The sequence below is a fragment of the Rhinoderma darwinii genome, chromosome 1 (assembly GCF_050947455.1).
Source record: "Rhinoderma darwinii isolate aRhiDar2 chromosome 1, aRhiDar2.hap1, whole genome shotgun sequence".
NCBI classification, from domain to species: domain Eukaryota; kingdom Metazoa; phylum Chordata; class Amphibia; order Anura; family Rhinodermatidae; genus Rhinoderma; species Rhinoderma darwinii.
In genome coordinates, this window is record NC_134687.1 from 605,505,422 (window position 1) to 605,532,812 (window position 27,391).

The 27,391-nt window shown below is 46.3% G+C and overlaps 1 protein-coding gene across 4 annotated transcripts in view; it reads right to left on the reverse strand.

Annotated features, from left to right (window-relative positions):
• Positions 1 to 27,391, reverse strand: part of DYM (dymeclin) — a 343,122-nt gene extending 315,731 nt beyond the window's left edge. Inside the window, exons 1-3 of one of the 4 annotated variants that reach the window (XM_075840904.1) lie at positions 27,242 to 27,388; positions 26,671 to 26,725; positions 4,133 to 4,315 (exon numbers count right to left, since the gene is read on the reverse strand). In XM_075840904.1, the coding sequence (XP_075697019.1) occupies positions 4,133 to 4,272 (140 nt within the window). In that variant the 5' untranslated portion in view covers positions 4,273 to 4,315; positions 26,671 to 26,725; positions 27,242 to 27,388. Of the gene's footprint in view, positions 1 to 4,132; positions 4,316 to 26,670; positions 26,726 to 27,241 lie in introns of all 4 variants that reach the window. The other 3 variants (XM_075840896.1, XM_075840919.1, XM_075840911.1) reach the window with 3 other exon arrangements.

Here is a 27,391-nt window from a genome sequence, read left to right on the forward strand (position 1 = left end):
ACCCTTTTAACAATTTTTTGGGTGTGTGTCTCCAGCGTCATAAGCTGGGCATGACATATTTGCCACTGAATGGCATATCTAGGGAAAAATATACATTTTTAATTTGCACCATCCGCAGTGCATTCATTTATGGAAAAGACCTGTGGGGTGAAAATGCTCACTACACCCCTTAATAAATGCCTTGAGGGGTGCAGTTTCCATAGTGGGGGTCACTTATCAGGGGTTTCTTTTTATTATTTCACATCTGAGCCTCTGCAGTTGTGAACCAATAGTTTGTAAATCGCCAAATTAGGCCTCCACTCCGCATAGTACTCTTCACTCCTGAGCCCTGTCATATGTCCAGGCAAAAGATTAGGGTCACATGTAGGGTGTTTCTAAAACCGGGAAACACCGCATAATAATTAGAGAGCTGTCTTGTTATGGTGGCACAAGCTGGGCACCACATATTGGCATATCTATGGAAAAAAATCCCATTTTCACTCTGCAACATCGAGTGCACACTAATTTCTACAAAACACCTGCAGGGTTAAAATGCTTACTACACCCCTTGGTAAATGCATTGAGGGGTGTAGTTTCCAAAATGGGGTCACTTCTGGGGGGTTTCCACTGTTTTGGGCCCACAGGCGCCCAGAAACCAATCCAGCAACATCTGCACTCCAAATGGCGGTCCTTCCCTTCTGAGCCCTGCCGTTTGCCCAAACAGCAGTTTATGACCACATATGGGGTATTGCCGTACTCGGGAGAAATTGCTTTACAAATGTTGGTTTCTTTTTTTTCCTTTATTTGTTGAGAAAATGAAAAAAATTTGCGCTAAAGCTACGTCTTATTGAAGAAAAAGGATTGTTTTTATTTTCACTGCCCAATTCTAATAAGTTCTATGAAACATCTGTGGGGTCAAAATGCTCACTACATCCCTAGATGAATTCCTCAAGAGGTGTAGTTTCCTAAATGGAGTCACTTTTTGGGCGTTTCCACTGTTTTGTCCCCTCAGGGGCTTTGCAAATGTGACCTGGCCTCCGCAAACCATTCCTGCTAAATGTGAACTCCAAAAGCCAAATAGCGCTCTTTCCCTTCTAAGCCCTGCCGTGTGTCCAAACAGCCGTTTATTACCACATGTGAGGTATTGTTTTACTCGGGAGAAATTGCTTTACAAATTTTGCGGTGCTTTTTCGCTTTTATATTTTTATAAAAAAATATATATAAAGCCGCCCAATGGTCTTTTCTGACCTTTGAGGGACAGACCATAGTAATAAAAAAATAACAGTAAAGTGCAAAAAATAATAATAATATTATACACACAAAATACCCACCCCAAAAAAACACGATCATCATTGTTGTAACGTTAGCCCTGAGCCAATTACGCTAATATAGACATGTAATATATTTACATTTACGGTAGACAATGACGATCACAAATAAAAGGTCTATTTTAGGGTAAAACTATGTTATTACCAAAAAAAATAAAAATAGCTGAAACGTAAAAAAGCATATTTTTTTACTATTATTTTCAAACTTTAAGGCTAAAAATTCTAAAATAGCAAAAAGGAGGTGTATAAAAAAAAATAAATAAATAAAGAAACCTGCATAGTCTACGGGGGGGGGGGGGGAAACAAAACAAGAAAACAAAAGAAAAAAAAAAAAAACGCAAAACTCACATTGCTGGCTCAAAAAATAAAAAAAAGTTATAGCCATTTAACCAATGCGTGCTAAAAATGGCGTCTGGTCCTGAAGGCTCAAAATAGACCGGTCCTGAACTGGTTAAACCAGCAATACCTGGTGGTAGTGGGTGAAAAATAATTTCTATATAACCTATAATTGTCTTCTTAGTCGGCTCTGTATCTTTAATATTCAGTTTTTTAGTGTTCCCGCACCGTATGCTAATGACCATAAAAGAGTCATATCTTCATTCCTCAAGTCTTTCCGCGTTTCCCCGCCTCCTTACTTTTGATTGACAGCTCCTCGCCTTCCCCCAGCGCACAAAATCCTACGCTTGTGAATTATTGTCTTATTCTGATGTGTGCGCACAAAGGGATACCGGATTATTACAATAAAAAGCCCGAAATGTTTGCAGACCGTTATTTACAGTCGGAGGAGTTTAGGAGAGGGGATAACGGCAATGAACTTTTTTTTTAAAATCAAACCAATTTTATTGATACGAACACAGAAATGAAATAACATAGTAACATTCACATTACAATTTTCCAACATCGTATACAATAGTGACAGCATATCAGGAAATCCCCAACTTCCCCCCTTTCCCCCCTCCCCACACAGCCCCCCACTATATCTCCGCCCTTTGTTTCTAGTACCATTCCTGGTCAGAGCACATTTCTCTTACCAAGGTTCCCCACCACCCCTTCTTTGCTCCAGACTCTATCACCCCCAGTTCCTCAGACGACTCTCGCCCTTATTCTGCTCAGTTCAGGTGTCCGCACCTCAGGACAGGCCAACCATCTGCTCCATTGTTTCTCAAATTTTTTTTCCGTGCCCCTTTTAGAAAATATCTTATGCTCCATCAGGATATTATAATTCAACATTCCTACAATTTCCCTCATTCCTGGTGGCTCCGCGTCCAGCCAGTGTTTAGCAATGCATTTCCTCGTTTGATATAATATTTTGGCAATTGCCAGGCTTGCCATTCTGTCACTCTCCAATTCTCCCACCGCTCCCAACAACATAACTTTAGGGTCTGCCGCCAATTCCCGACCATACACCTGCTTTATCAGGTCCAATATTTCCCCCCATAGGGTCCTCAGAGCCTCACATGACCAAAATATATGTAATATGTCCACCTTCTCTTCCGTGCACCTAGGACATTTAGCATCCGTTCTAATACCCATCTGTTTTAATACCCACGGGGTGCGGTACACTCTATGTATCAGGAAGAGTTGTGATCTCTTCTGCGCCAGACTGAGCGATAAGTGACATGTGGATGCTAATATCTCCTCCCACTCCTCCTCGGTCAATAGACCGACATCCTGTTCCCATTTCGCTTTTACCAGCACCATCGGGTTTCCCAGGTGTTTGGACAGTAAGCTCCTGTACGCCATTGAGATCAGGCCTTTGGTCGTGTCAGCCCGTCCCACATACTCTAGGACCCCAAGAGCACAGACCGTCAGGTCCACCACATGCGCCTGCGCCTGTAGGGCATGACTGATCTGCAAATATTGATAAAACATATTGTGCTCTAGTGGAAATATGTCTTTCAACTGCTGAAATGATCTCAACCCGTTATCATCGTACAAGTGTTGTATTCGTCTAGGCAATGAACTTTTGATAGCAGCGGCCAGTGACGGATAAGTAAAGTTCAATAGGTGAAATGCTCGTGACCGGTTCCCTTTAAAGTTTATCCAAGTCATTCTTGAACTCTAGTAGCCCAAGGGACAAAGTGAAATGCACTTCTCTACGAAAGACCCAAACCAAATAATATTAGGCCCTGTTCACACAGTTTTTTTTTTAGTGCTGATTTTGCCGCGTCAGAATCAGCATCAAAAAACTTCCGAAACCGCCTTCCATTGATTTCAATGGGAGGCAAAGGCGTTTTTTATCCCAAGCGGCCTTTGGCCGCTCGCGGGAAAGAGAAGCAGGATGTCCTTTGCCACAGTTCCTCCTCTGACTCCCAACTGAAATCAATAGGAGGAAAAATAAACCCACGGCACTCGTTTCCGAGCATTTTTGGCTGCGGTCCTTGCATTAGCTGCACTGGCCGTGGGCAAAAAGCGCTGCAAAAACTGCGGCAAGAGTGCAGACAGCTCAAAATCTGCCTCATCATTCCTGAAGGAAGTCGGAGGCAGATTTCTTCTGCCTGCAAAAAAATTTCATGTGAACAGGGCGTTAGACAGGAAAGTGGCTGAGAGTTGGTGAAGGGTAAATAATTAAGGGTAATAAGTCATTATTTTATTTGAAAATTATAGCAACTTTGGAGTTTGCAAACAAGAGTATTTGGCACTATTGACCACTGAGAGCTCTGGAGTGACAGGTGAACGGGTGACGTCAGGGCCAAAATAAAGTTCTATCTTGAAATATCAATAAACAAGTAATTTTTGGGGAACGCAAATCAGGTTAATCTTCAGAGGTGAAACAAAATGACACATTGTGGTGGGACGCATCGTATCGATGGCAAAGAACGTACCTGTTTGTTGGAGTGCTGAAGGTAAATGACAGCAGCTGGTTCCAGAAGGGCTCATTCTCAGAAATGGCCTCAGTTCCAGACAGCTTCTTTAAGTAGTCGTTCTCAGACAGTTCGTTTATAGTGCTGTTGTTGGCACCCATGTTGCTAGAAGTGCAGCGTCCTATTCATTCCTACCAAAGAGGTCTGCGGAGACCAAACACAGGAGAGTGAGGCGTTGATGGGAAAGAAAGAGCAGACGATAAATCAATGCGCTGAACATAGTTTGGTGAAACAATAGTTCCATATATCAAGAGAAAGGCAATGCTTACTACAAAGTAGTCTGGACCTCCCCCTATAACAGCAGTCTGGCTGTGTAGTCTGACCCTCCCCCTATAACAGCAGTCTGGCTGTGTAGTCTGACCCTCCCCCTATAACAGCAGTCTGGCTGTGTAGTCTGACCCTCCCCCTATAACAGCAGTCTGGCTGTGTAGCCTGACCCTCCCCCTATAACAGCAGTCTGGCTGTGTAGTCTGTCCCTCCCCCTATAACAGCAGTCTGGCCGTGTAGTCTGACCCTCCCCCTATAACAGCAGTCTGGCCGTGTAGTCTGACCCTCCCCCTATAACAGCAGTCTGGCCCTCCCCCTATAACAGCAGTCTGGCTGTGTAGTCTGACCCTCCCCCTATAACAGCAGTCTGGTTGTGTAGTCTGACCCTCCCCCTATAAGAGCAGTCTGGTTGTGTAGCCTGACCCCCACCCGGCTGTAGATATGGATTTTAGCAGCTGATCTAGTTTAATTTTCCGCTGGGGTGAGAGGTGTTAGAGGTGTCCAGCAGTCACTGAACCATCCTACCTCCAGGGAAACATGGCAGAACAGAATGTGCATAAGTGGAGGATGGAAGTAACTGAAGCATCCTGAATGTGGATCTAACGTCTCTCGGGATCACGAGAGACAGGAAAATGGTAAATGTTTGCAGTTTCTCTCCGACTTTGTATGACGTTCCAGGATGCAGATTTACCAGCCGTGTTACTTTATGCTGCAACGTCTGACCTCAGGTCCGTAGGCACTGCCCTTTCTTTATGTTAACCCACAATGCGAGCATAAAGCAAACATTACCTGTATTTTAGATGGAAAATCTCACTTATTATACACAGAACAATGTAAATGGTGATAATGAATAATCTGCACAATGGTCACTGTGTGGCCCCTGACCACAGAACCCTAACCAGAATCCAGCGAGGTGGCCACGGATTCCTAGCACAGTCCCAGAATTTTCGGAGATGGGCTCGGGAAGGGATAGCTATATGTAAGTGGCTGCTGATTGGCTGCTCACAAGTGTGTTGTTTTATAGGGCCACTGTGGAAGACACGAACGTATGGATAAAGCTGATGACTTCTGTTACGATCAACTTCGCGTATAAAAAAGTTAGCATTTTGTCTTCTTATTTAATCATTCACGTATATTGGCGCAATAAGAAACGTCACACTAGAAGCGCCTTCTTCTCACAGGCAGTGGACATTCTGAGAAGAATGAATGGTACAGCAGGGGGTGCCACAACAAGTATGTAATAGCAGAATCTACACACAGGAGTCCTTGGGTCAGAAAGGAACATCTAGATTTGTCAGATTCTGGTGTAAATAGTAATTTTTTGGGGGTTGTGGTTAGCCCCGCCCTTTTGCTAAGCTACACCCCTTTTTAAAAGTGCCAGCCGCAGCCTAAAAGTAAAAAAAAAGAAAAAAAAAAAAAAAAAAGGTGTCAATTATTGTGCAAAACGTGCTTGCGTCAAAAACAGCAACTTTTTTTTTTAATGATAACCAGATAATGAATTCCCCCCCCCCCCCCATAGAGTTACATGCTAAACTTCTGGCTTACTGCACTAGGGGGAGCTTGCAGAACTCAGTAACAGTAAGCTTCTAAGCGCCCCCTACCGGCGGCCATCATTTTATCAGTTAACTGTGGCTATGCAGTGGATTTGGAGATCTGTTTCAGAAAAAAGGAGCTCCGACCAGAGTTCCATACCAATCACACGAAGTAGTGGCAAATTACTTGGCTTTGCCATCACTTTGTGATTGGTGGGGTCTTAACCGATCCTGAGAATGAAGAGGCAGTAGTGCTGGTTTAGCGCGGTCTCCCCTTCCTTATACAGCGGCACTCTTGGCTGCCAGCTGTACAGGGAACTGCAGTTCGCCCCTTTCACTTTATTGGAGCGGTGTTGCCGTTGTCTGCACAGCAGGATGCCGGGAGTGCGCGATGAATCCCAGGATCACCGGCGGTCACAGCAGTAGAACCCCCAACAATCGCAAAGTCATGGAATATTCTAGTGATATGCCCTCACATTGTGTGATGAGAGGAGTATGATAATGCTTTAAAGATATATGGATTTTGAAGTTTGCCCATTTATAGAGAACATGCATTTCACCAACTTTTCCACGACACTGTTAATAGAAGACGTCAGTCATAAACCCTATTATCGTTTCCCCAGTAACAATGTACACCCTACACTACACGCCGCACTTCACTAGCCCTGACCACTCCCTGCTCATTACATCACATTATCTAGTATATACCGGCATACGCGCGGCGGTGATATCACACCAGGATGTCGACCTGCAACCCCAATACAGCCAAATATGTGACCCAGAAAACAAGGAGGGAAAAAAACCAGATGAGAACGTGTGAACACACCAAAACAAACAGCGCAGATGAGAGCAGCGACCGTGTCCTGGCATGAGGGATAGAAGATGGCAAAGGATGCCCAGGCTATTTCACTGTTCAACCAATTGCGAGCTTGTCCTAAAAATCTGGGCATTATTCTATTGGTCAGAAAATGGAGTATTGCATGGCACCATTTAAAAGAATGGATAACCATCTAGTACAATACTTAGTCCAGCTGAGCCCACCAGAGCAACAGTTGCTGGATGCAGTGGCTCTGCACAAGCCGCCTGGTGAACAAGTTTTGCCTCATTCGGCTTCTGGATGCTGAATGCATGGAAGTGGGTGATGTCACTGACAGCATCCGGCTCCATGTGTCCGGACAGGGGCTGCCAAACAAGATTCCTGCCTGTCAGAGAAAAGGCACCGCGGCTGACATATGATATCTGTGTGCTCCTACTGCATTAGTGTTTCTTATCAGAGAGGACGCAGCCAACAATAAACTGCTGTATATTGCTTCTGTCCATCAGAGGGAGCATCAAGGGATCAGTACACGTAGGGGGCGATGCAGTGACTATTGGGGAAGCGGAGAGGGGGCAGATTGTGACTAGACGTGTGGTTGGGAGACGTGGGGTTGGCATAGGAAGTAGGGAGGCTGCTGAGAGGGCCATATTGACATCTGGGAAAGTGAGGGGGGGAGCGGGCCATGACTATTGGGAAAGTTATAGAAGGGTACTGCCTACAAGGAAAGTGGGAGGCCTGGTCTAAAGACTGTGGACCACAATTTTTACTATTTTGCTATTCGTATCATTAAAGGGAATGTGTCGCAAATTAAACCTTTTTTTTTTAAGTGTCGTTACTTATTTCTATTATATTTTTTACGTTTTTTGCTGTATTTATTTTTTTTTCCCGTATGGTGGAAAGTATTAAAAATTAAATAATAATTTGACAGGTTTTCCAATGTTGGCCACCAGGGGGAGCACTTGCAGCTGTAAATGTGGGAGGGAACCTCACCCCCCCTCTCACAAGCCAGGTAAAGGTGTCTTCAAATTGCTAAGCAGTGTCTGGCAGCCATTTTGGGTGTGTTCTAGGACACACCAAAAGGCTAAGTGTATGTTCACACGCTTACTAAACAAAGGGAAAACCGCTCCTGATTGTCAGCCATTTTTTAATCAAACTCGCGTTTTTTAACGGTCGTTTTTGGAGCTTTTTTCTATAAAGTCAATGAAAAACGGCTCCAAAAACGGCCCAAGAAGTGATGTGCACTTCATTTTGGTCGGGCGTCTTTTTACGTGCTGTTTTTGGAAAACTACCACGTAAGAAACGCCCTGTCGGAACAGAACGCCGTATTTCCCATTGAAACCAATGGGCAGATGCTTGTAGGCGTTCTGCTTCCGATTTTTCAGCTGAAAACATTGTGTGTGAACATACTCTTAGGGTATGTGCACACGCGAACTGCATTTACGTCTGAAATGACGGAGCTGTTTTCAGGAGAAAACAGCTCCGTCATTTCAGACGTAATTGCTCGTACTCGCGTTTTGCGAGGCGTCAATTACGGCCGTAATTTGGAGCTGTTCTTCATTGAATTCAATGAAAAACGGCTCAAATTACGTCCCAAGAAGTGTCCTGCACTTCTTTGCCGAGGCTGTTATTTTACGCGCCGTCTTTTGACAGCGACGCGTAAAATTACAGGTCGTCGTCACAGTACGTCGGCAAACCCATTCAAATGAATGGGCAGATGTTTGCCGACGTATTGGAGCCGTCTTTTAAGGCGTAAATCGAGGTGTAACATGGCGCCGCACCTGTCCTCAGGTCGTGTGTGGTATTACAACTCTGTCCTATTCACTTCAATGGAGGTGAACTGCAATACCAGACACGACCTGAGGACAGGTGCGGCGCTGTGTCTACAGTCCAGACACCCCTTCTGTCCTGAGATGACCCAACGGGGGAGGCGGGTGTCAGAGCCACCCACCGCCATCACTGCAGACAGAACCACAACTACGGCATGAGGGCAGGGCTTGTCCTGAGTGCACTGTCTCTTGTTATGGACAGAGTTATAGTCACATGAACCCCGTCTGATGAACCGGTAACCTAGGTCCGATCACATGACAGAGGGGGTCACCAAAAACCCTGTGCACCCTCAGCCCGTCCATCCAGCCCTTTCCTGGTTATATCTGCGTCTGGGAAAGCTGGGTGACCACCATTACCCCTCATACTGGAGTGTTTAGGGATGTGACTAATGAACCTTTCACACTCCAGTGGAAGGGGTAATGGTGGTCACCCAGCTTTCCCAGACCCCTGAACGGTAAATCTCTCTAGTTGTGCTGAGACTGTTTGGGGATGTGACTAATGAACCTCTCAGTCTCAGCACAATTAGAGAGATTTATTGTTCAGGGGTCTTGGAAAGCTGGGTGACCACCATTACCCCTCCTAGTGGAGTGTGTTTGGGGATCTGACTAATGAACCTCTCACACTCCAGTAGGAGGGGTAATGGTGGTCACCCAGCTTTCCCAGACCCCTGAATGATAAATCTCTCTAGTTGTGCTGAGACTGAGAGGTTCATTAGTCACATCCCCAAACAGTCTCAGCACAACTAGAGATTTATCGTTCAGTGCTTTCCCAGAACAGTTTCTTCATGTGTCCTTCACACAAGGGGGGGGCCGTCGGGGGTCACGAGAGCGGGGGTCTGTGAGAGAGAGAGTGGGACATGCAGAGACGCACATCTTACCTGCAGTGCAGCTGGTCTTCAGGATGGCGCCTGCTCTCTCCCTGCAAACAGCTGCTCTGCTCTGTGTGACTCTGACCTGCGTCTGCGCAGGACAGAGCCATAGTGCAAAGTCAATGGGACGGGTCCCGTTCATGGACTCCTATGGACTGTAGCTGCCGTATTCCATGTCTGTATGTGTCGTTAATCGACCATACAGAGATGAAAAACAACATGGCAGCCCCCATAGTGAAGTAAAAGTTAGAAAAAAGTAAAACACACACATAAATAAAAGATTTTATAATAAAAGACTAAATGCAAATTGATATCAAAATATTTTTTTTCGTGACACTGTTCCTTTAAGGGGAGCTCTTTACGGATTACAGGGGCAGCGTACACCAGTTGAAACGCATTTGCTGTACTCTTAATGCACAGCGATGGCCCCTCAACCGGGTAATGTGTCCTCGCTGTCACATTCGGCTGGGATTTGTCCTGGCCTGCCCTAATAGACTATAAAGATAAAGTTGTGCTGATGTGACAACCCTGTCAAGAGAAAAGCTTAAAGCGATGGGCCCCCCAAAATTCATGTGGGGGGACGGTGTTTCAGTTTAAAGCAGGCACTTGAACCGAGGAGAGTTTTTTTTTACCGCTGCCTCAGCACCTCTCAGGGTATGTTCACACGACAGCGTCCGTAACGGCTGAAATTACGGGGATGTTTTCAGGAGAAAACATCCCCGTAATTTCAGCCGTAACGGCATGTGCAGGCGCTTGAACGGCGCGTCCATTACGGAAGTAATTGGCGCCGCTTTTCATTGGAGTCAATGAATAACGGCTCCAATTACGCCCCAAGAAGTGACAGGTCACTTCTTTGACGCGGGCGTCTATTTACGCGCCGTCATTTGACAGCGGCGCGTAAATAAACGCCTCGTGTGAACAGACAAACGTCAGCCCATTGCTTTCAATGGGCAGATGTTTGTCAACGCTTTCAAGCCGCATTTTTCGGACGTAATTCGGGGCAAAAACACCTGAATTACGTCCGTAATTTGGCAGTGTGAACATACCCTTATAGTACAGAAGGCAGCCCCAGCACCTCTGATGTGCCAAGCACCAATGATGGCAACTGGTAATGACTAGAACCTAGAATGTGCTTTGTGCCATACATAGAGGACACACTCATACATAGACCGCTCACCATCCTACCTTCCAAAGGTTGAGGCCAGGACTTAAAGGAACGGAATTTGCATTGTTGCAATCTGATCTCAAACTTACAGCTTAGCTGAGCTCTTATAATGCAGGGGACAGATAGGTTTTCCTATATCAGATTACTGTACAACGTCTGGTGTAAAAATGGCACAAATCACCAAAGTTCTGTACAGACACCGAACAAGCAATGAATACTGGGGGCTTTCAGCTCTGAAGCCAGCAAAATTGGATTAGTACAGGATAAGTAATGTATGCACACAGTACTCCACCAGCAGAATAGTGAGTGCAGCTCTGTAGTATAATACAGGCTATAACACAGGATCAGTACAAGTAATGTATGTAGACAGTGACTCCACCAGCAGAATAGTGAGTGCAGCTCTGAAGTATAATACAGGCTATAACTCAGGATCAGTACAAGTAATGTATGTACACAGTGACTCCACCAGTAGAATAGTGAGTGCAGCTCTGGAGTATAATAATACAGGTTGTAACTCAGGATCAGTACAGGATAAGTAGTATAATGTATGTACACAGTGACTCCACCAGTAGAATAGTGAGTGCAGCTCTGGAGTATAATACTGGATGTAACTCAGGAACAGTACATGATAAGTAATGTATGTACCCAGTGACTCCACCAGCAGAATAGTGAGTGCAGCTCTGGAGTATAATACAGGCTGCAACTCAGGATCAGTACAGGATAAGTAATGTATGAACTCTCATGCACCCGATCAATGTCCTGTGTAAAAGGGCGTTTAACCCTTATGTAAAGAAGATACAAGTGTCCTCATAACAAGGCAAACGGTATAGTGACTATATACATACGCTGCCCCCACAACTTGGCTCTGCTCCCTGGAAACAATTCCATGACAACAAACCTAAGAGGCTGCAGCAAGAACACAGTATGATATTATTTATTTTTATCATAGAAAACACAAGCGATGAAGAGATTATGCCCACATACATGCGACTGTGGAGGTTCGGCTGCATTCACACCACATGAACACGTTCGCCTTATGTGCTAGGAAACCATCAGTATAACCTACACAGAGATGAAGTATAATGGAGAGATTTGCAGCTCTTCCATGTTTTTTGAACGTGGCTCTAGGCTTCATGTAGGAGCGGTATTTTTAGCGCCATCACGTCTGTCTTGATAACAAAAGACTAGAAGGGTAAGTTCACACACGGTAGATTTGTTGTTGACATTTCTGCGACTGTCCCATCCTACTGAACGGGGTTTGCATAAATCCATGCTCATGCTGCAATAACAACCCGGTACAGATAGGAATTTTCTGCAACAAATCTGCCATGTGTGAATATACCCTAATACAGCTGTGCGCATGAGCCTTAGGCTGGATTCACAGGAGCGTGCCGTTTTTGCGCCGTGTGGCAGCAGCATATGATGCGCGGCTGCGTGCTTTTCGCGCAGCCGCCATCATTATGACACTCCATTTGGATGTTTGTAAACAGAAAAGCACGTGGTGCTTTTCTGTTTTCATTCATCCTTTTGACAGCTGATGCGCGAATCACGCTCGTCCCACGGAAGTGCTTCCGTGTGACATGCGTGGTTTTCACGCACCCATTGACTTCAATGGGTGCGTGATGCTCGAAAAACGCCCAAACGACGGACATGTCTTGACTATTACGCAGACCAACGCTGCGTAAAAATCACGCACGTCTGCACGGCCACATAGACTAATATAGGTTCGTGCGAGGCGCGTGAACATCACGCATGTTGCACGGACGTATATCCCGTTCGTCTGAATAAGCCCTTAGGGTACGGGTACTTCCACACGTAGCAGAAGAAATTTGAAGGTGATTTGGCAACAACGAACCCGCAGCAAAATCCACGTGTTCCAAGAAGTGAAATCCTCTGTGAAAATCTGCAACAAAATTGACGTGCTGCACATTTGAAAATCCGCAGCCTGACCTCAATTTCTCTGCTGATTTTTTACGATACGTGTGGATTAGGATTTTAAAACCCCCATTCTCATGTTTTGTACTGCACTTAGCTGCGGAGCTGCGGTACGGAATTCGCACTGCAAATACGCTGCGTCTGAACTTGGCCTTCGGCTACATTCACATCTGCGTTGGAGGCTCCGTCACAGAATCTATAGGATTCAACAGGAAAAACAATGCTGCATGCCCGATGGATCCGATTGTACGTCAATGTTCAGCACGGTGTCATGGCTTTTCGTTATAAACAGAAGCCACAAAACAGATGTGAATACAGCCTTAAAAGGGGTTGTCTACTACCAGACAACTATTGACCTATCCACCAGATCGGTCATCAATATGAGATCTGTCGGGACAAACACCTGGGCCCTGCACCGTTAAGCCGCTCCGGTTACAAATAAAAAAATAGACTGTAAAAAAAATATATATATTTATTTTTTTTAAAAAACAATTATAATGTATAATACATTTTCTCAGTAAATTACTGTATTTAAATTACACTATTTAAGAGCAAATCAAAAGACAAAGATCAACGCCATGGGTTTCCGTAACCCTAGCCTGAATATAAACCCCCCAACTATAGCAAATTACATATAAATATATACACACACACACACACACAGAAAAAGAATATAAAAAAAAAAAGCTATTTTCACACATAGCCCAATAATAAAAAACACAAAAAAAAGAAAAAGAGAAAAGAAAAAAAACCTGACACTATTACTGAAAATGGTATGTATATAAAAAAAGCTCTAAAATAATGTCTGGACATTAACCCCTTAATGACCGCCCATATGCCTTTTTACAGCAGTCATTAAGGGCACTTATGCCACAGTGCCTTCTTTTCACGGCGCTGTCATAAGCACCGCACGGGTTTCCTGTTCCAGCTAGAGCGGGCGTTGGGCCGTCTAAAATTAGCAGGGCTCCTGCTCTAATGGGCAGGATCAAAATTACCTCCGATAATGCCCGTTTAACCTCTTAGATGCCGCGATCAATAGCGACCGCGGCATCTAAATGGGGCTCCCTGTCACCCCATCGCCAACACCGCAACACGATCACGGGTGCCGATGGTTTCCATGGCAGCCAGGGGGCTAAAAAAGGCTCCCAGATCTGCCTACCAGCCCTTACAGCATAATACACTGCAATACAGAAGTATTGCAGTGTATCATAAAAGCGATCGCCTAGTCAATTCCCGTAGTTGGACTAAAAAATAAAAAAAAAGGAAAAATTGTTTAATAAAAGTTACTAATTAAGAAATAAAAGATCAAAAAAAAAATAAAAAAAAAATGAGAAACTCACGTTTTCTCTTACAAAATGCTTTATTATATAAAAACAAATAAAAACTATATATTTGGTATCTTTGCGTCCATAAACGACGAGAACTATAAAACGATTACATTATTTGATCCATAAAAAAAACAAAAAAAAACTAACAATGCCAGAATGGATGTTTTCTAATCATTCTGCCTTCTAAAAAATGCAATAAAAGCATTTAAAAATCATTATGTACCGCAAAATGGTACAAAAAATAAAATATAAGTCGTTCCCCAAAAAACAGCCTTTACACAGCTAGGTTGGTGGAAAAATTATGGAAAAATAAAAGTTATGGCTCTTAGAACACAGCGACGCATAAACGAATACTTAAAATTATTTATAATTATTATGCGAAAGTAATAAAATATAAAAACAATATATTTGGTATCGCCGTAATCGCAATACAGAATAAACGTATTATGTTATATATACCACATGGAAAACTGGGTCAACTTAAGACGCAAAAAAGAATTGTAACATTTCAGGGGGGGGGGGGGTTTCATTACCCCCAAAATAATTAATAAATGTAAAATTATGGCTTTTGAAATGCGACGATGAAAAATTTTTGGAAAAAAAACATCAAAACTCGCCATTGAAGTCCACAATAGGCTGGTCTCTAAAGGGTTAATGCCCCAAAACATCTCCTGTATAAGTCATAGCAGATATTTTTAGAATCAGGACAACACGTCTTTAGAATACATAATTGATGGCTCACCCATTGTTTAGACACTATAAATGACACCCTACATATAAAGGACGTCTCATAAAACACAACCTATTACATTCCACGTGTGGCTGTAGCAGCGACTGGCGGATACTCGGCACTGTGTAACACTGCTCCTGCAGGTCACAGCCCTGTTATATCACAGGGAAGTTCAGATTTTAAAAAAAACAAAACAATAAATAGTAAGGCCATAGTAAGTCTATCTTGTTTTTTATCAAGACTGGAGCAGTTTAATATAGCTCCCCCTAGGTTTTCAGGCGGAAGTCCAAATGCCATGTGAAACTAGCCTAAAATTCTTTTAATCCAGAGTCTGGCAAGGGAAGTGCCTGAAAATCAAGAATCAAACAAAAACAGAAGCTTCGGCCCCCTTCTTAACACTTTATTGCACAATGTTTGACACGTATGCCAGAAAAATCCCCCGGGGGGCGTGGCTTAGGAATGGCGGTGTGAGGACGAGTGTCTGCAGCTCCGGACTCACCCAGCTGAAAATCGCCCGACAGGGCTTCTTCACCAGTCCCCCGACTCAGAATGACCAGGGGGAAACACCGCAGGAACCTCCCGGACACATCGGGCACTCCTTCAATCGGCCGGATTCTCCGGTCCACCCTGGACACCACTCCGCAGCGGTCCTCTTCGTCTCCTCCTGCAGGCCGCACCCAGACTCCGTCGCCTCGTGGGCTCACCCCGCCTTCTTCCCCTTCTGTTTGGATGCAGACCGGCAGCTGCTCCCGAGCCCCTGGAGGGGAGATGCCGTTCGTGGAGAGAGGTCAGTGTGGGACAGAATTCCCAGGGCCAACCCCACAGGCCTGGGCAGAGGCCTTTCCCCCTATCCAGCCCCCGGAAATGGGGTATCTAACATAGCGCCACCGGGCGGGGTGCATGAGGCGCCATCTTTACTGCCCGTGCAGCGGCAGGCGACAACACAGGACAGCCAGAGTCAACACAGGACAACACAGGACCCCCCACCCCACCAGTACACGTAGGGGGGACATCACACAGGCCGGTCCCCGGGCCTCCCGATCTCAATGGAACGGACCCTGGCAGAACTCTGGGAGATGGTCAGGGTACTACCCACCAAAACCGACTTGGACCTCCGCCTCACCCGGTTGGAGGAGAAACACGACAGGGCCATTGGTGCGGGCACACAAGATGTGGGTGCTCTGGCCACGCGGGTGGAAACAGATCGCCAGCATTCCGTATCTTCCCTGGACATATCGGTCCTCTCTCAGTCCTTGGCTACCCAAGCTACGCAACTCCGGGACCTCTAGCTGCATTTGGATGATGTCGAGAATAGGGGGAGGCGTAACAATTTGAAACTGAGGGGTTTGTCAGAGTCTGTACCCCCAGATGGACTTTACGATGCTGTGACACACATTTTTAACAAACTCCTGGAGCGTCCGCGGGATATGCCCATAGAGTTGGACAGAGTTCACAGACTGGCGGGCCCCCGGAATAGAGATGGCAACCGACCCAGAGATGTTATATGTAGAGTGCATTTCTACAAGCAGAAAGAGGATATTGCCAGGAGAGCCTGGGAGAAGGGGGCGTCCCTTTCAACGGTACGGAAATTACAGTCCTGCCAGATGTCTCAAGACTGACACTCTCCATGCGCAGAACTGTCCGTCCTCTACTGGAAGCGACAAAGGCAGCAGGCGCAACCTACAGGTGGGGACACCCCTTCCATATCATCCTTCGCAGGCAGGGAATGTCATTTGCGGTCCGTTCTCCGGACGACCTAGAAGAGGCCTTCCGGTTCTTGGAGATCCCACCGGTGCGGTTACCAGACTGGACTGAACCTCCGGCAACGTTCGCTCCCAGAGGAGGCCCGTATCCGGATTGTGTGTCTCATCCTCCGACTCGTCCAGGAGCAGAGCTGTCCGAACTCCGACCCCCAGAGCTCCGCGCCGAGACCGTGGGATTGGGCCCGCTGACCCTCATCCTCCAGGACGGCATTCCCGTGGAGAGACTGAATGACAGTCAACACTCCTATGTGGACATTTACTTGTACCTCATCCCACCTTCTTCTTCCATAGGGCTCTTGGAGGGCGGTGAAGAACGCGTTGTTGGTGTTGCTCTTAGGCCATTTGTATTGCTGTGGGCCTAGGGGGAGGGATGGTCTTTACCGGTTAGGGGATGTTTCAATTGTTTCACCGAGTGGGGGAAGGTGGGCTCTGGTTATTGTTAATTGTTGATTTGGTGAGTCCGGGGCTTCGATGCAATTTAATTGAGATATTTAGTTGATTACTGAAACACTGTTTTTGCACTGCTGCCTTTCCTCGTTCCTTATTAGGGTTCCGTGCAGCTGTGTTGTGTTCGGAGGCCATCTGCGGGCGACATAGCTCACGTTGAGTATTGGAGAGATATCGTACTCCGACTTTAGAGAACTCGTGTTTTCTGGCGCCTTCTTTATTGCTGCTCCTGTGTAGGAACTTTTCTTCTTTCTCGCGCTCTCTTCCCTTACCCCTTTGTCCATCCCTAAATCCACAAACATGTCTGACATTACGGTTGTCTCCCTGAATACGCAGGGTCTGAATATTCCTGAAAAGAGGTCCTCCATTCTCCGTCTTCTGTGGAAAAGAAAAGCACACGTGGCCTTCCTGCAGGAAACCCACTTTCAGGCGGACTGCATACCGAAGCTCACAGACTAACTATCCTGATGGGTATCATAGTGTACCCCTTGACTCCAAGACTAAGGGAGTCTGTTAAGGATCTGCCAGGCACAACTTCTGTATCTACGCCCATAGGTAATCAGTCTGTACCTGCTTCTATGTCTGTGAGACTGACTCCATCTTCCCGCCACTCATCATGGCAGGCTTAGGAGTGGGAGAGTCTATCACAGCCTGGCCAGACGGAGCTAGCACCCACCCTCTGTCTATTTATACCTGCCTTTCCTGTTCCTCCTTGCTTGTGATTCTTCTCGTTTGGTTTCCTGGCCCTGCTGCAGCTTCTTGATCTATTTGACCCTGCTTCATATTGACCCTGGCTTACTGACTACTCTCCTGCTCTGCGTTTGGTACCTCGTACACTCCTGGTTTGACTCGGCTCGTTCACCACTCTTGTTGCTCACGGTGTTGCCGTGGGCAACTGCCCTTTTCCCTTGCTTCTGTGTACCCTTGTCTGTTGTGCACTTATCGAGCGTAGGGACCGTCGCCCAGGGCTGGTCGTTGCAAGTAGGCAGGGACTGAGTGGCAGGTAGATTAGGGCTCACTTGTCTGTTTCCTTACCCCCATCATTACAGAGTCTCCATCCTGATCTCACGCTCCCTTCATTGGGAACATGTGGAGACTTGCACGGATGGAGCGGGCCGATACCTTTTCGTGAAGACTAAGTTGGATAACGCACTGTACACACTGGCCTCATACCATCTCTCTAACACTGGTCAAGTGGCCTTCTTGGACAAAGTTTTAAGGGCGCTGGATGGCTTTATGGAAGGGACCCTAATACTGGGGGGGGGGGGATTTGAATGTCACATTGGATCCCATATTAGACACCTCACGAGGACACTCCTTTCTACCCAGGGCAGCTCACCGTCGTATACGACGATTGCTGCATGAGCACCAACTTGTACACGCGTGGCGGGTTCTGCATCCCTCAACCAAAGACTACACGTTCTATTCGGCGCCACACAACTCTTACTCTAGGTTAGATTACTTTTTCCTGCGTCACACACATCTCTCCAGCCTCACATCGTCCTCAATAGATGACATAACACTATCTGACCATGCCCTTATTACTCACTTTAGCTCGCCCAACGGCCCACCCTTGTTCCTGGCAGGGGCGACTAAATGACTCGCTCCTACAAGATCCGACGGTGGTCTCCGATGTTCGCAGGGAACTGGATGAGTACTTCGACACAAATAACACGCCGGGGATGGACTCTTTTTGTATTTGGGAGGCGCACAAATGTGTGGTGCGTGGTTCCTTTATACAAATTGGGGCCAAACTTAAGAAAGAACGGACGGCTCACCTCCGGGACTTACTGACCCGAATACATAGATTGGAACAGTCTCATAAGGTATCTCAGGATCGGGTGTTGGGGCGGAATTGGGGCAGTTGAGCGAGCAGGTACGTTCACTTTGTCTTGCAAAGGCGAAGGCCTCATTAGTTAAATGTAGACGGCACTTTTATGAATTTACTAACAAACCCAGTAGGACCTTGGCCCGAGCTCTTCGGAAAACCCGCTCACGTACCTATGTCCCACACGTCCTGGGCTCACATAATGAACAGCTGCAACTCCTGCAAGACATTTCGGAGGCCTTCCGTGCTTATTACCACGCTCTCTATAATCTCCCGAAGGCATCCTCCTCTCCGGATGGCAGCAGTCAGCTGGAGAAGATTGAGCAGTATCTTCGGTCTTCAGGGATGAAATTTATCCCACCGGAGGATACGTCCCTACCATATACAAGACCTACTCAGACTTGCTTACGCCCCACTTCCTCCGGGCCTTCAATTCACTCACTGAGGGGGGCTCCATCCCTGGAGACACGTTGAGGGCACACATTACGGTCATACCCAAGGAGGGGAAGGACCCATCCCTATGCCAGAGTTATCGTCCTATTTATCTACTGGATGTAGATCTGAAACGATTTGCGAAGATTCTGGCATACCGGTTGACTCCGCTCCTTCACAATGTGATACATACCGACCAAGTGGGTTTTATGCCCTTGCGGGAAGCGCGAGATGACACCACACGGTTTAATGTACCAGGCGGTAGTTTCATCCCTCCCCACCTGTTTTTTTTGTCTACGGACGCAGAGAAGGCCTTCGACAGGGTCAGCTGGGACTTCATGTTAGCAACTTTGCGACATATAGGTATGGGGACTCATATGATGTCCTGGATTTCGGGTCTCTACTCCTCCCCATCGGCCCAGGTTAAGGTCAACTGGCACTTTTCATCTTCATTTACAATCACTAATGGTACGCGGCAAGGCCGCCCCCTATCTCCACTGATTTTCATTTTATGCCTGGAGCCCTTGTTGTGCCATATCCGCTCCAACCCGGATATTACGGGCTTGGACTTGGGAGGCAGGCCTCATAAGGTTGCCGCCTACGCGGATGATTTGCTCTGCTTCCTTACAGCCCCAAGAATTTCCTTGTGCAACCTGATGGCAGAATTGAGTAGATACTCGAGATTATCCAACTTCAAGATCAACTACCAGAAGTCAGAGGCCCTTAACATCTCGTTACCACAGCCTCTGGTTACTGACCTGTCGGAGTCCTTCTCCTTTAAGTGGGCAAGGGACTCGCTTAAATACCTGGGAGTCTGACTTCCCAGTGATCTATCTCGCCTTTATGCGGTGAACTTTCCCTCACTTCTTCAACGTATAAAAGCTGACCTGGATTCTTGGACGTCGGGCACCTTTACCTGGTTTGGTAGGTGTGTGATTTTTAAAATGAACATTTTACCGTGGATTCTGTATCTTTTTCAGGCCCTACCGATACATATCCCACGCCCGTTCTTTCAATCCCTGCTGTCCCTTGTGCACAAATTCATCTAGGGAGGGAAACCTGCACGTATTGCCCGATCCCTGCTTTTTCGTGTAAAGTGGGAGGGGGCATTGGCCTCGCCAGCCCCCTCCCCGCTGTTCCCGATTTTGGGCAATCCAGCTTTACCAGCGGGACTGGACAGTGGCCCCTTCCAGCCTTGGTTGAGGGCAGGTAAGGGACGGCTGTACACTTTTTGCAGGATGGGATGTGGATGTCTAGCGCTTCGCTACAGTCTTTGTCGGACCCTTTCTCGGCATGGCAGGTTACCCAGTTGCGACACTTCCTGGCATCATTAGAACATCCAGCGGGACAATCGCGGGATAGCTCCCCGTTTGAACTCCTATGTACCGGCACGGGCACAATTCGACACTTGTTGTCCACTTTATACTCTTTTGATCACACCCTCCAATCTGCCTCCACCTTCTTACCTGGGAGAGGGACTTGGGCTTGACATTTACCCCTGAACAAAAGGAGCGCCTGTTCACCTTGACGCATAAATCCTCTATGGCCAGCAGATTTCAGGAGGCAGGGTTAAAGATTCTGTCCCGTTGGTATAGGGTGCCTTCGAGATTGCATGCAATGATCCCGGCGGCTTCGCCATTATGCTGGAGATGTGGTGACCATGTGGGTACAATAATGCATATTTTTTGGGACTGCCCACTCCTGACTGATTTCTGGCCCGAGGTGTGGCGAATTTCCTCGAAATTTACAGATTTCCCCCTCCCACGATCCCCGGGCCTTTTCCTGTTCCATGTCTGCGAGGTGCCTGTCTACGTATAGACGCTCGGTGGTTCGCAATTTGGTGAACGCGGCTAGGGCGTGTGTTCCTGCACTGTGGAGACAATCCTGTCCCCTGTCAGTGGGCATGTGGTTCGGCAAGATTCAGGAGATCATGAGAATGGAGGACCTCACGGCATCAATGAAAGGGTCCCATGCCTCCTTCCTCAGAACATGGCGTGAATGGATCCGATTTCAATCCACTGCGGAATATAAGGCCATCATGGCCTCTTGACTTAACACCTAGGTCCAGTGTGTCGGGTTAGTTCCTTCCCTTTCCTCTCTTCTCTTACTGTTCTCTTGTCCGTCCCTGGAGTATTATGCACAGCTGCGGGTGCAGGGTGCATATCGGAGATTCTTTTACATTTGATTTGAGCGATGTATTAATTTCTTGTGATCCCATGCACTTATGTAATGCAGATAGTCGATCTGTGGCCTGTTGACTGTATTGCACTGGCATATTCCGATTGTTTTGTGTATACTTTGTGTTTCAAAATGAAAATAAAAGAATTTATAAAAAAAGAAAAAGAAAAAGCCCCCGACGCCTGCGTTAAAGTTAGGCTGTGACAGACGCCCTAATAGACGCCCTAACAGTGACATCCGTCAGCCATAGGCTATAATGGTATACATTAAATGGATAACGCTATAGTCCATGGGTGCCGGATTCCACTAATAGGCAACTAGGGTTGTCACGATACCAGAATTTGGACATCGATACCGATACTTCGTGTAGTATTGCGATACTGGATACCAAAACGATACTTTGCCAACAAGAAAAAAAAAAAGTTCTTCCATATTCTGATGAGGCACGAGGTGTGATTAATTTTCAACCTTCATGTGCCTCACATTAATAGTAATTAACCCAAACATGTCCCTCAGTCATAATGGACAACATTGGGGTAAGGGTATGTGCACACGACCTCTTTTCAGACGTAATGGAGGCGTTTTACATCTCGAATTACGCCTGAAAAGACGGCTCCAATACGTCTGCAAACATTTGCCCATTGCTTGCAATGGGTCTTACGATGTTCTGTGCAGACGAGCTGTCATTTTACGCGTCGCTGTCAAAATACGGCGTGTAAAATGAAGGCTCGTCAAAAGAAGTGCAGGACACTTCTTGGGACGTTTTTTCATAGACTATTGAAAACCGCTCCAAAAACGGATGTAAAAAAAACGCCACGAAAACGCTACTAAAAGTGAGTTGCTCAAAAAAAGTCTGAAAATTTTCAGACGTATTTTGTTAAGCGTGTGAACATACCCTAATGTGTGAGGTACATGATGGGGTTAATTACCATTAATGTGAGGAACATGAAGGTTCAAAATTCATAATACCTCGTGCCTCAATAAGTGAAAGAAAGCAATTTTTTACTTTATAACAGCGTAAACATGAAACACTATAAATGCGTTATTACGGTCGTGACGATACCGAAAGTGTATATTTTATGTATTGAGACTTCTTTTAATGTTTAAAAAAAAAAATACACACATTTTTACAATCCTTTTTTATTTTTAAATTGGAATGCACTGGCATATATCTATATACTAATAGTACACAGGCAGTTGTTAGGACATACCTTAGTATGCCCTAACAGGAAATATGGTAAGACAGCCCTGGGTTCCTTCAATGGACCCTGGGATGTCTGCCCATATATGGTATGTCCTTCGATTGCGTCACAGGGATTCCCCGTGACGCGATCCAAAGGGCATCCCCCCCCCCCTTCTCATTTTCCCCTGAATGCTGCGGTCAGCTTTGATTGCAGCATTCAGGGGAATAACGGCGGAGATGAGAGGTTTCTCTGATCTCCGCCGTTAGAGCGAGGCTGCGGCTGTGTAATACAGCCATTGCCCCCCCTCCTGACAATGAGTGATGCGGCCGGCGCTGCACTAATGAGCGGCGGCGCAGGCACTGAAGACAGAACATGGGGGTATTTTGCAGTGAGCTCGCCATGTTCTGTCTTCATTGTCAGCACTCATTAGTGCAGCGCTGGTCATATAGCATCATGCTGACCGCGTGCGCACTCGTCAGGACTCAGGAGCAGGGCAATGGCTGTATTACACAGCCACAGCCCCGCACCAACTACATTCATGTATTACTATACTTAGCTGTGCGGCCGCATAGTTTAGTATAGAAATACATGAAATAACGGTATCGAAACATTTGAGGGTTCAACAGTATCGAAGTTCCGATGCATCGTGGAATCCCATAGGCAACCATTAAACGTATCGCCACACAGACTATGATGGTATCCGTTTATCAGGAAAAGAAACAAAAACATGACGTATATGTTAAACGTACATCAATGTATGGCATAAGTCACCCATGTTGAAAAAAAAAAAAGTATACTTTATTTGCTAAGCGTAGGCCGCCTTCCTTCACTCACTATATATAGTGTAACCGTGTCTATAGGGCACTGTTATCCCAAAGGCCAAATACATAAATACGTCATATTTTTTTTATTTGAAGTACGGAATAGCGTAACAGACTACACCATTCCATCCAGCAAGAAAGAAAAAAAACATACCGACCCGTATACATTTTTCTTTTTTAACATGGGGCACTAAGGGTGACATAGGCCACTGAATGGCATACGTTTAATGTTGACGTCATAGGCATTTAGCGTTTAAAAGCTTATACGGTTAAACGGATGCCATTATCGCCTACTAGTGGCATCCGTCATCAATAGAATATAACGGTATTAGTTTAACAGATACGTTATGAACTCTTTTCATGGCATGAACTAAGCCCATGACGTATAGGTTTAATGTATACTACGACAGTCTATAGTTACGGTGATCACCGTTAGGCATCCGTCAAGTCTACGTTTAACATTTACATTGGGAGCTTTTCCCGGCATATACGTTACACATAGTGTAATAGCATGAAGGGGCCCGTAGTCTACTACGCTATTCCATACCTCAAAAAAAAAAAAAAAAAAAAAAAAAAAAAGCTTACCAGCCCAAAGAACACTCTTTTGGCCTCGGTTGGACTGACGGAGCCCTGTGTTCATGTTTAGTGTGTACTCCGGGAGCTTTCCTGACGTACACATTAAACAGTGAATTAATGCGGTGTGAAGGCTGAACCACAGGATATGCCATAAATGCACGATAGGTGCAGAGCCCACCTCGGAGACCCTCAATTATCAAGAGCGCAGGGTTCAGTGACATTCAGCGGCGGCCGGCTCTTTCCGTAACTCCCATGGACTTCCACGAAGAGGTCTGTAGCCACCTTACTATTAAACTCTATGGAGACCGCAGGAGACGTGAATGGGCGAAAGATGATAACCGGCCCCCGATAGGTGGGACACGCACCCATCAGGACTTCATGGCATATCCTGCAGTCACGCGTTACTCCCCAACCCCCTCTTCTACAGTCAATATGGCGGCAGGATCAGACAACACAGGGCTTGCCGCCTGTAACCAGAGACACACAGGTCTGCATTGGAGATTTATACACAAAACAGATAACAATAATTTAAAAAAACATTATTATTAATTAGGACGGTCTGCAAAGTTATTTAAATTTTTAATTTGAGATGCAAAAAAGGTGGACTTTCGCTTTTTGTTAGCATTTTGCACAATTCTCAAGATCTCAGTTTGTGTCAGTGAATGGGAGCATTCTACTCTACAGAGGGTGAAAGCCGGTACAGACTAAGCACTTTTCGTTACAATCGTATCCAGTCTAAACAATACTCTGAGATAAATACAAGGTCTGGTTCACACTTGCGTTCGGGCTTTCCATTGTTCTGCTACGTCAGAAGAGCAGAACAATGGAAAAGCTGGAAGCGCAGGTTGCGTTGCACGGAGGACACCACTGGTGGCATAAACCGACACCATTGACTTTAATGGGTTCCATCAAGGTGTCCATAGTTCTACTAGAATCAATAACGGAGCATGCTGTGCTATGGTTTCCAGTATTGTCGGCTGGATCTGCGACGAGGGCCCCTAACTGAGCCTCCGACTCAGATGTGAACGAGGCCTAAGTAGTACAAATCTCTTTCCTGCCCTGAACGTTTGTTACAATGTATCAGAGATGATTTTCTAGACTGAACACAATTTCAACAAACTGCAGCTGTGTCAGCAGGACAGCATGGGTTTTTAGCCCCTGGATGTTAAACTCCCAATGTTTTCATTCACTGACAGCAAGCCGAGATCTTGGAAACGGTCTGCAATTGAAACACAATTGTATATTAGAAAGTTATATATCCTTTTATTTACAAACATCAGAAAGTGTACAGAAATCGATACTTTAGCATATTATAGGGAAGAGCATCGCAGCCTTTTAATTCAGGGGAATAGCGGCGATAACGAGGGGTTTCTCTGATCTTCGCCGCGGGGCTGCAGGTGTGTAATACAGCCATTGTCCCGCTCCTGACAAGAAGCGTGTACGCGCGGTCAACATAAGGTGATGCGGCCGGCGCTGCACTAATGAGCAGCGGCGCAGACACTGTAGACAGAACATGGAGGTGTTTTGTGGTGCGCCCGCCATGTTCTGTCTTCAGTGCCGCCGCTCATTAGTGCAGCGTCGGCCGCATCTCCTCATGCTGACCGCGCGCACTTGTCAGGACTCAGGAGCGGGGCAATGACTGTATCACACAGCCGCAGCCCCGCTCTCATATATTCATGTGTTACAATACTGAGCTGTGCGGCCGCACAGCTTAGTATCGAAATACATGAAATAACTGTATCGAAATTTTTAATGCATCGTGCAACCCTGGTACAGTCCTAGTACTTCTCACTGCTGAGAGTTTGCTACATTTGTACCCAGTCTAGACAGTCCAGTTAGGCCTGATTCACACCGCGTTTTAACCCTTCCACTGGAGGTATATGTCGGGAGGAGTCCCGACGAATACCTTCGACAAATTTTAGCGACGTATCTTACTGTATAGGGGGTTCAGTGGGACACGTCGCCCGAAGTCCCCGGACACAGCACTACTTAAAGCTCTGCGCCCATGGAAGCCCCTGACATCACTATCCATATATGAACAGTGCCATCAGGCGCGTTCGTTTAACCTATACCTCTGAAAGATGCCATACAGTGGCATTCATCACCCGTAGGCTCCCATGTTAAAAAAAAACAAAACACATACCGCACAGTATGTTGTTTTTTTTAAGCAGGATACCTCAGCATGGAATCGCGTAGTCTTCTACGTTATGCCATCCTCCACAAAAAGTCATACCAACGCATACCAGCTAGACAGAGCCAAAAGGGCACTCTTTTGGCCTCTGTCGGTCTAATGAAGCCCTACAGACACGCTGAGGCCCCACAACCGTAAAAATCATCCGTAGTTACGGTCCGCAATTATGGACTCATTCTCTACTATTGATCAGGGACACCTTCCCGTATATTTACCGAAAGGAGCCCGGGCCATAGAAGTGTACCGCAAAGGACATGTCCGTTTTTGGCTTTTTACGGACCGCGCTCCCGTACTTTGTATGGGAGAACAGGCCGAAAACGCGAGTGGCTGTCCACGGCCGTCGGCCATGCCCGCAATCACAGGCTGAGATTACGGGCACAGCCGAGTGCATGGGGCCTTATTATGTACGTCGAGAGCTTTTCCTCGTACACGATAAACGCAGGGCACAAACGGGATGTGAATCAAACGTTAGCGGAACAGCCCGGACTCCAAACTGATACATTGTAACAAACTATCAGGACAGGACAAAGTTGTATATATTTAGATGGAGAAGACTATCTAGACTGGATACAATTGCAGCAAATCCTCAGCTGTGACAAGTATTACTTACATTCCCATTTAATGACAGCAAGCGGAGAATGACAGATCCAGAAAAGGACGCCTCCCTATAGATACATGATAAACGTATATTATTGGGATAGCCCTTAGAAGTGTCGCCCCTCCAAATCCAACATGCAAGAGGGTGCAGTAGGCAAGGGCACCGCGGTAACCAGCACACGGGGGACCATGCCAGCCCTGGAGATATTCTACAACCACATCATGACATCTACAACAACCATCATGCTCACGTTCTGGGCGCAGGACAGGTAGACAATGATCATTGCAGCTCACCCTGACATTAGCAGGAACGCCATAATTGCTGCCATCAAGAGATATATACTACTTGCTGATGGTTTCCACCAGAAAAACCCATTCTAATTTACATATCCAGTGAAAATATTTTGTGACAAGTTTCCTTTAGGTTATCCAAAACCCATCCTCCATCCTTTCCTATCACTAATGCACAAGTCAGTGGGCTATGAAGTAAGGACAGGGCTACTAGCGGATATCTCTACCACACATGAGAGAATGGACTGGGCAAGAGCCCTGCTGGAGGAGAAGGGGGCCGTCCGGCCTCTCACCTGTGTCACCCGGTATCTATACAGATAGACACAATATCTTCATCTCCTGTCACTGAGATGTAGCCGCCATCACTCCACGTCGCTGCAGACAGCTGCGTCACCGACGTCACGTGACCGCTTCCCTGGCAGCCTCCCAATATGGGCGTGGTT